Source organism: Condylura cristata, unplaced genomic scaffold (assembly GCF_000260355.1).
Source record: "Condylura cristata isolate star-nosed mole 26May11 unplaced genomic scaffold, ConCri1.0 scaffold00005, whole genome shotgun sequence".
Lineage (NCBI taxonomy): Eukaryota > Metazoa > Chordata > Mammalia > Eulipotyphla > Talpidae > Condylura > Condylura cristata.
In genome coordinates, this window is record NW_004567106.1 from 60,210,673 (window position 1) to 60,220,400 (window position 9,728).

The 9,728-nt window shown below is 51.2% G+C and overlaps 1 protein-coding gene across 1 annotated transcript; it reads left to right on the plus strand.

Moving 5' to 3' along the window:
• Positions 1-255: 255 nt before the first annotated feature.
• On the plus strand, positions 256-6,494 carry CPA1 (carboxypeptidase A1 (pancreatic)). Its single transcript, XM_004677045.1, has 10 exons — positions 256-320; positions 781-862; positions 1,282-1,515; positions 1,734-1,835; positions 2,356-2,457; positions 2,582-2,692; positions 3,400-3,490; positions 3,980-4,179; positions 4,659-4,743; positions 6,307-6,494. The coding sequence occupies exons 1-10, from the start codon at positions 256-258 to the stop codon at positions 6,492-6,494; spliced, it is 1,260 nt and encodes a 419-aa protein (XP_004677102.1).
• The last annotated feature ends 3,234 nt before the right edge of the window (positions 6,495-9,728 follow it).

Genomic DNA, 9,728 nt, shown 5'->3' on the forward strand with positions numbered 1-9,728 from the left:
CCCTGGGCTGGCCCCTCATGGCCAAGGGGTGGAGGCCCCGTTATCTCCCCAGCTGCCCTGTTCCCTAGTTCCTTATCAGGGAGGGCGAAGAGGTGCCAGAGTTCAGAGCTCCCACCTTTCCCCTCCCGTGGGATTGGGCCCAGGTGCAAGGAGAGAACCACCGTGGGCGCCGCCAGGAGACCTCGGTCCTGGGAGAGTTTAAAAGGCCGCAGGACTTTCATTCAGCCCCAGCTGACCTTCCCAACAGGCTGCAGCATGAGGGTGCTGCTGATTTTGAGTGTGCTGCTGGGGGCCACCCTTGGCTTAGAGAACTTTGTGGGGTAAGGGTGTTCAGAGGGAGACAGCCAGGATTTGGCCCCTGTCAGTGTCTGGAAGAGGCAGACAGACAGACAAAGCCATGGGAGGCCAGAGAGAAGCAGCCCAGTAGGGCCATGGGAGGCCAGCTGACTGGGACAAGGGCTGAGACGGGTCCGGGTCTTTCAGGACAGACAGCCTCCTGAGCCTTGGAAATCTAAGCCCTGAGGAGTTAATTTTCAGGACAGAAGTTGGGGGTGGGGTGGAGTTTGCTGGTTTTAGATTGAGAAAGTCTAAATTTGTACGGTAATAGTAGCAATGTCTAGAAGTTTCCAAAGTACCCCCATTGCTAAGACCCACTCTTAGCCCGGAGGATGGAGGACTCGCTTGGGGTTCCAGGCTGCCTGCCCTCCTCCCACTTGGGGAGAGTATGTGGTCAGGGCAGGAGTTTCTCAGGACCTCAGTCTCCCCCACTGCTCTCCCCAGGCACCAGGTGCTTCGAATCTCTGCAGCCGATGAAGCCCAGGTGCAGAAGGTGAAGGAGCTGGAGGACCTCGAGCATCTGCAGGTCAGAAGAATGGGGAGCCTCCGTGAGACTGCAGGATGCTTCCCAGGCCGGCTGGGCCCATCTCAGGCCCCTACCACCTCTTGGGGCCAACAGGGGTCTGGGCTCTCTCTTCCCATAAAAGGAATGAGGGGACTAACCAGGGAAGTGACTTAAGGGCAGCAAGTATCGGAGCCAAGTGGGGACCCAGCACTTGTCTCTCCCTTGCTGTGGCAAAACCCCTTCTCTCTGCATTCTGGGTCAGTTCGCTGAACACATAGGGTTCTGTCTGGTGCCTTCTACCTTCTGACACTTGCACCCCAGCCCCAATTACCCAGGGGATTCTGACTCCAATGCGCCCTCCCAGGCTGGTCTTTGTCCAGCTGCTGTCCTGGCTGGGGCCTGCAGCTCACAGCCACGGTGCCTGCTCTTGTCGTCCCCAGCTGGACTTCTGGCGGGGTCCTACCCGGCCTGGCTCCTCCATCGATGTTAGAGTGCCCTTCCCCAGCATCCAGGCTGTCAAGATCTTCCTGGAGGCACATGACATCCCCTACAGCATCATGATCGAGGATGTGCAGTCACTGCTGGATGAGGAACAGGAACAGATGTTCGCCTTCCAGGCCCGGGCCCGCTCCACTGACAGCTTTAGTTACGCCACCTACCACACCCTGGACGAGGTGAGGGCACCCATGGGGCTGCTGCACACGAGCACCGAGCTCTCTGTCCGGCCTCCAGGAGGCAGCCAGGCAGGGCCCGGCACCTGCCCTGTCCCCAAGCGGAAAGGGTGGCGGCTCCTCCGTGTTGCTGGGCTGACCGCAGACTGGCTAACAGAGGGGGTGGGCCAGGTGTCCAGGCATCCAGACGCCACTGAGGATGCTCCCCCTGCCCTTCTCAGATCTACAGCTTCATGGACATGCTGGTGGCTGAGAACCCACAGCTTGTCAGCAAGATGGAGATCGGGAGAACCTATGAAAATCGTCCTATCTACGTGCTAAAGGTACTGAGTCCCGGCAGGTCCAGCACCTGCATCTGGGTGTTCTCCAGGGTCACCGGGACCTGTGATACCCATGGTTATACCAACTCCCTGCCAACATTCAGAATTTCCACACTGGTCTAGGCGGGTGCTTACATGTACACACACTACTGAAAATTTTAAGTGACCCAGGTATTTCCAATCAAGTGTCAGTTGTGGAAAGTATCCGCAAGTCAGGGACGGGGTGGAGGGTAGAGTCCAGATCCGACATTTTGTTGGTGACCTCCCACGGAGAGCTGTGTGGGGACAACTGAGCAGAGTGGGGCCTGGAAGTCTATTTGCCCCAGTCTTGGGCTGAGGGCAGGAGGCCCAGCCCTGTGGGATCCTTCCTTGTCCAGTCCCCACCAACCACCTGAGGGTGGCCCCTGCAGACAGAGCTTCATCCCGAGATAGCCAGAGTGCAGGTGGCCTTTGGCTGGGGGCACCTTTGCCTTCTGGAAGGTGAGACAAGTTTCCTCTGGGCCATCACCTTGCCCTTGTTCAGTTCAGCACTGGCGCGAATAATCGTCCAGCCATCTGGATCGACACAGGCATCCATTCCCGGGAGTGGGTCACCCAGGCCAGCGGGATCTGGTTTGCAAAGAAGGTAAGCCCGGGCAGGCAGGGGGTGGTGCATGGGTGTCCAAGTCACACAGAAGCCTGGTGTCCCCATGTCCCATTCAGAAGCAGTCACTGCCCTGTGATCTCCTTCCTCGTCTTCCCCCCACCAGATCACACAGGACTATGGCCAGGACACAGTTATCACCAGCATTCTGAACAACATGGACATCTTTCTGGAGATCGTCACCAATCCTGATGGCTTCGCCTTTACCCACAGCAAGGTATGGGCTTTCTCTTACCCTTGGGAAAGTAGGGGGTGTCTGGCCTCCGAGCCCCACCAACTACTCACCCCTCATCTCAACAAAATAAATCAAGGGAGAGGAAAATAGAACGTCCTCCAAGGCCAGTTTCCCGACCTAGGCACTGTGGACCTCTGGGGCGGCTGGTTCTTCGTGACAGTGTATATGTAGGGGGCTTAGCAGCATCCTGGCATTCTGCTACTAGGTGTCACAAGTGTTCCTCAGTAGACACGTCCCAAAACACGTTCTGAAGATGCCAAATGTCCCTGGGGAGGGGGAGGGCTAAATTGTTCCCATTGGAGGTCGAGTGCCCCAGACCTTACTTTCTGGTTCAATTTTTTCTTTTCTTTTTTTTTTTTTTTATGATACATATGCTACTGATCACGTGTGTGCATCGGGGATGGGGGACAGCTCATGTCTTCACTTCCCAAGTAGAACCCCCAACCTATGGCCCCTATCCTTCCCGTCCGTTTCCTTCAATGAAGAGCCCCCTTTGCTGGTCATCTCCCTGACAGCCAGTCAGAAGCGGTTTCTGATGCTGGGCTGTGGCCAGCCCCAGGCTCTGGATCAGGTTGCTTAGCGCTGATGGTGGCTGTGGGCCACCCACACTGCTCAGACCCCTGCGTGGCTCCACAACCGAGGGGTGTCCACGCAGGACGGAGGGTGGCTGATGCCTTTTCCTTCCTCAGAATCGCCTGTGGCGCAAGACCCGATCTGTCACAGCTGGCTCCAGTTGCGTTGGTGTGGACCCCAACAGGAACTGGGACTCTGCCTTTGGGAGTAAGGCCCAGTGTGACGGGGAGCCGGGAGGGGAGATTACCCTTTGTGCTGTTGCCTTTCCTGTCTCAGCAGGGAGGGGAGGGCCAGGGGCCAGCCAGCTGCTCTCAGAGTGTGGGTACAGAAGGCAGTGCCCTGAGATTTGCTTGTCCCTGGTCTGTAAGAGCAAAGCTGTCCCAAACAGAAAGTTCTGCAAGTCACCAGGGTTTCTAATGTCATCAGTTCCTTCCTTCACGGCCTACTTCACTGCAAGAACAGGTTTCTCTTAAGGAACCTTCTTAGCTCCCTGGGTGTCTGTCCAGGAGCTCACCAGCTCTGCCCAAAACTGACTGGGGATCTAGGGCCCCCAGCTCTGTTCTTTCCTGACTCTGCGGGTCAGGATGAGGCCTCCTGCACCGCACCCAACCCCTCACTCCACGCAAAGATTGAGACTCCTGCAAGCCAGTCCGCCTGGATGTAGGGAGTACCAAGTACCCCTCTCTCCCCACACAGTGCCTGGGGCCAGCAACAACCCCTGCACAGAGACCTACCATGGCAAGAACGCCAATTCCGAAAAGGAGGTCAAGTCCATCGTTGACTTTGTGAAGAGCCACGGGAACATCAAGGGCTTCATCTCCATCCACAGTTACTCCCAGCTCCTCCTCTATCCTTATGGCTACACCAAGACCCCATGCCGCGACCAGCAAGAGCTGGTATGCACTGACCCCCTTCACACGCCCGAGAAAGCTTCTGGCAGGCTTCATCAGAATTGCTTAAGGCACCAGGCCTCACAGCGCTCAGCACCCCTTTTTCCCCATGGGCTTCAGCTAGCTTGGGGACTAGCCTTACTTCCTAGCTAGGAAATGGATGCACGGAGTGGTCAAGTCGCTCCTGTGGCACGGTAAAGTCAGGGGCAGGCCTCGAATTTGAGCTTGTCGGACAAGCTCGTGTGTGGGCCTGCGCTGTGGCAGGGCCGTGTCAGTCAGACACAGGGCAGCGGGCCCAGGGCTGCTGAGCCCCGGGAACTGAGGCTGAAGGGCCCAGCTGTCCCCGAGCTCCCTGCTGGGGTCTGGCTTCTGTAGGACGCCTCTCCAAGGACACGCCACCAGCTCCCAGGCTACCGCGGCCCCGCTGTCCCTGGGGCCTGGTGTTGCTGGCCATGACAGGCGTCCCTGTTTGGTGTTTTCTCCAGGACCAGCTGGCTGCGGCGGCTGTGAAGGCCCTGGCCTCTCTGTATGGGACCAAGTACACATATGGCAGTACCTACACCACCATTTGTAAGTGGGCGCCTGGGTGCTGCGGGTGGCCCCAGGAGGGACTGCGCTTGACTTTTCTTGCCTGAGGGGGTGCCTGGGTCTGAGAACATGGGCAGGACAATGGCTCTTGGCTCTGCTGACAATTGCTGAACGGGGCAGTGCCTTTTCCTGGTGCGAGCTCTGCTTTCTTTGACTCTTTTGGATAAACGCATCTGTTCCTCTGAGAACCCTTAGCCCTTCACACATGGGTGGGGTGGAGAGTCCTGCTGGCATTTGTAGATCACCCAGAAATTCAACTCAAAAGACTCCTTTCCAAGGCCCTTCAATTACCGTTTCCAGCTTGTTGGCAAAGGCACCAGCTCTGTTTTGCCTGAATAGGAGGTACCTTGTACAATCAACACGAAACGAAGGCAACAAATGTTTTCTAAACACCTGCTACACCCCAAGCCTTGTTTTGTGTGCTTGGAACACAGTTACAAATAAGCAGAGATCAGGACACTTACATTCCAGCCAGCGAGACTGGCCATAAACATAAGTTCATTTTGGGTGACAGATGCGAGAGAGAACAGGAAAAACTAGACACGGTAAGAGGCTGCAGGAATCCTCACTGGGAGAGGGAAATTTGGGGCAAGTGAAGTTAGGAAATGAGGGAAAGAGCCAAGGCTATCCATCTGGGGAAGAGTCTTCCAGGCAGAGGGACATTCTAGAGCAAAGGCCCCACTGTGGAATCTGGACTGGCATTTGGGGGGAAATAGCCAGGAACAGCAAGGAGAGCTGGAAAGCTGCAGCATGGGCCCAGAGGCTGTAGAAGACGGGTGGTGGCAGCAGGTGTGAAGGCTCCAAAGGAACCTCCGGGCAGGGGGCAGGAGAACTGAAGAGGCAGGGAGAGAGCACAGTGCTGGAAGACGGCAACTCTGTGCCGGAGCGCCCAGGTTTCGGTGGACAAGCGACACCTGCCCTTACGTGCAGCCGGCCTGGTTCTTGGACGCCAAGCCTACTTTGGAAACTGTTTCAACTCCCCCCCCCCCCGTCAAAGGGGTTTTGCTCCATTTAATGTCAAGTTCAATTCCACCCACCAGCTACCTGCCTCTGCCCTCACCCACTATGAAAGTGACTTCATACTCCACGGTTAAGTGCAAATCTGGACTGAGGTTCCTCCAAAAAGACAGCTTCGACTCTGGCCCTTTGCACTTTCCCCTGCAGACCGGCACGCTGGGGGTGGGGTGGAGTGAGGGGCAGATCCTAGTTATCCAAGTGGGGAACTGCTATGTTTGGAGACTTGACCCAAGCGCCTGTTGGACAGAGGCAATATTCAGAGGGACTTTTGCAATGTGGCAGGAATTTCTTGCATTCCCCAGTGAGAGAAGCAGCATCGCTGGGCTGCCTCTCTGGGTCTCTTGGGCTGAGACCCTGTGGCGGGAGCTTCTGGAGAGGAAGCCAGGCTGCTTGGTCAATACAGGCACCGTGTAGACACTGGCTCCCCAGCAACACTGCACAGGCTCTGGCCCTTGGACCACTAGCCCAGGCCTTGTAAGTGTTTCCCAAGCACTGACCTTTGCATTCCCATTTCTGCTCCTGCTGCAGACCAAGCCAGTGGAAACACCGTTGACTGGACCTATGACCAGGGCATCAAGTACTCCTATACTTTTGAGCTCCGGGACACCGGGCGCTATGGCTTCCTGCTGCCTGCCTCCCAGATCATCCCCACCGCCCAGGAGACCTGGCTGGCACTTCTGACCATCATGGAGCACGTCTTGAAAAACCCCTACTGAGCTGGCCCTTCGGCACGCTCCTCGTCCTCTGCCCTACCCAGGCAACCCAATAAAGTCTGCGTGTACATAGAACAGCATCTTGGGGCTTGCATGTGGGAACGCATGTGGTATGTCTGCCTTTTCAAGCTGGGGCCGAAGTGGGTTAGTTCCTGCAGGCCTCACTGGGAATGTGTGTGTGGTTGGATGAGATGACCCCTGCATTCCCCCTGCATTCCAAGTCCTGTGAAGTTGTATCCAAGTGGCGTCTGTTTTAATTAGACCACCCTGAGCTCAGTTCGTCAGAGGGGTGATTTGTTCATACCTTAGTAGCAAGCAGCAGCCACAGCTGCTGCCCAAATGCCCGGCACCCTGCAGTGCAAAGGAATTCAGCTTGTACAATAGTCTGGCTGGCTGGATCCATTCATCTACAGAAGCAATATCCTTGAGTATGAAACAGAACAGTCTTGGTGGCCACCGCTGTCCCAAATAGATGGTACAGCCGGGCAAAGCCAATTTCTTTAAAGCGAAATATGATCTCCCACTCCTGAATTGAATTGGAAGAAAACAATTGGGTTACATGGAATCATTTACTGAAGATAAAGAACTAATATGAATCCCAAGACATTTTATTAATTGTAGTAGATCATGAAGGCTTTGCCTTCGGGGACAGAAGTAGTTGACTTTTCATCTGCTACCTCCTTCCCGGCAGCCTCTGTTAGTCTCCCCTTGCTCTCCTGTTCCACCCACCGCTCCTTACTGTTCAAGAGCTTTCTCACAAATAAGGGCACCCTACTGATGCTCCCCATAGTGCCTGAGATTTGGTTTTGCTCCCTTGGCTTGGAGATGCTGATGGCGTGATTTTATTCTTGGTAGCTAGCACAGCACATAAAGAATCTTAAGGTTTTTTCAAAGCTAGAATCTACCTTTTGGTTTTTCCATGTATTTTAAGATATGACTGAAGCACAGGTTTGCCCCCACAGAATCACTGGGAGCTGGGGGAGGGAGGTTGTGGCTCCCCAAATAGGGCACTCTGGGTGAGAATGGCAGGTGTCCAGCACCCAGGTTTGCTGACTTAAGTCTATCTTTACCACATAAAATGGCCTGAAGTTCAAGTACTACTTTCTTAAGGTGACACTGGGGAATTTTCATCCTGGATCCCACTTTAATATTGTATTTGCTACCAACCATTCAAAAAATGAGACTGACTCCATGGAGGATACATGGATTTATCTGTACTTGTTTACGAGACAAGATAAAATGGTATTTCCGTCTTTAACAGAAAGGGGACCAAAGACTTTACAATAACTTCCTTCAAGTTTTCTTTCCCTTCAAGCTAATGAATGAGAAATGTAGATAAACTGAAATCCATGTTAACTGCTCAGTTTGGGTGAGTACAAAGCTTATCTTATTTTTTGTTTAATAAAGACTGATCAGCAAACAAGAAAAAAATGCAGCTAGCAAGATACGATGTCATTTTACACAAATGGATAACTTTAAGGGCAGAGATGCTTAGTTTAAAATAAACTGGTCACTGATAGCAGGAGCTCTCTGTCTGGCATTCAGTCTCTGAACCTACCAGCTGTCCTTGATCCATAGATCCCCAACAGGTATTTGTTCAATGAATGCTTTCTACTTTTACTAACGAATTCATAAACTTTATAATGTGTATTGAGGTTTGCAAGCTCATTCGAATTCCCAGAATTGCAATATGGAAGGAAAGGCTCTGAACAAGTAAGAGTCTCAAGAAAGTTGAAAAGACAAGGAATGAGGTATCAGAAAGAAAATTCCATGAGGGCAAGGATTGCGTTATGTTGTTTTAACACTCAGCCCCTACTGGTTGGCCAAGCAAAAACATCATGTGCACTTAATAAATACGTGTTAAATGGAGACACAGAAGTCACCAATATTTTTAAAAGTTTTTTTTTTTCAGCGAGGGGATAGCTTTACATTTGATTTTCAGAGTTTTTATATGTTTTATTTTTAAAAATTTGTGGGTGAGTTATTTAATAAGTAAAAACATAAGGCTAAAAGAGAATTTTAGAAAATACTGTAGTACATAAAAAAAAAGTATTAATAATCTTGAGGGGGGAAAGAGCTCTGATAAAGGGTTAAGAAAAAGGACTAACATTTCAAAAGAAAAATAGCAATTCCCAAAAGAAGAAACACAAAAAGCCAATAAAAGTATGAAAGATACTGATCCTCCGGGTGATTTTTTTTGCACATTAAAGAAAAACAGATAGATCATTTCTCCCCCCATCAGATTGACAAAGAATAAAAAGACTGAAAACTCAGTGTTATCAAGGGTATGAAGAAATAAGACCTGTCATACACTGCTGGTGGGAGTATAAATTCACACCACCTTCCTGGAGGGCAATTTGGCAATATAAATCACACTCTTCAATGTATTGCCTCTTTGACCCAAAAAAAAAAAAAATCCTTTTGGAAGAATTTTATAAAAATATTTGAGCAAGTTCAAATCTACGTAGGTACAAGATTGCAATAGTAAACAATGAAATAAAAAGTGCCTAAACAGAAACCAGCATGGATACCAATCTGATGTGTTTTCATGAGGGAATATTGTAAAGGTCTATTGACATGGAAAAATGGTCACAATATAGGGAACGAAAGAAGTTGGCCACACGATGGAAATGTTCTAAAATTGGATTGTGGTGATGGCAGCACAACTCTGAAAATTTACTAAAGATCATTGAATTGTGGATTGAAAATGGGTGAATTTTATGGTGGGTGATTTATACTGCCATAGTTTTTTTTTAAAGAAGCTGGCCACAAACCAGTATGTTGAATACAAATTCCATTTTCATTTGAGACACACATACACCTTATGCCTGGAAGGACGAGTCCCCAGTGATAACGTGGTTACTCCGGGAAGGGTGGTGTTTTTCTGAATTTCTTGCAATGGCCTTTTATAATTAGGGGGGAAAAGAAGCAACTGTTTCCAACACACAGGCAACCTGTTGTTGAAGTTCTGTAATGACAATTCTTTATCAACATCAAACATGTAGAGGCCATCTTGAGTCCTAATCTTGAAGCTCTCCAGAAAAGAACACTAGTAAAACATTTACGGAGCACTGTGTTAAGTTGTTTCTTGGACTCTTCTGTAATTGCTTACTCGCTTAATTCCCTGGGAGGTAGGCACCCCCATTTTTTTTTAAAGATTTATTTATTTGTGCATACAGAACTGGGGTACAGGCCAGAGGCTCAGGGGCGGTGAGAGGCTTCACCAGAGACAGAGTG

Coding starts and splice junctions, on each gene's coding strand:
- CPA1 (XM_004677045.1), top strand. CDS start 256: ATGAGGGTGCTGCTGATTTTGAGTGTGCTGCTGGGGGCCACCCTTGGC. Junction 863..1,281: donor AGGACCTCGAGCATCTGCAG/GTCAGAAGAATG, acceptor TGTCGTCCCCAG/CTGGACTTCTGGCGGGGTCC. Junction 2,458..2,581: donor GGATCTGGTTTGCAAAGAAG/GTAAGCCCGGGC, acceptor TCCCCCCACCAG/ATCACACAGGACTATGGCCA.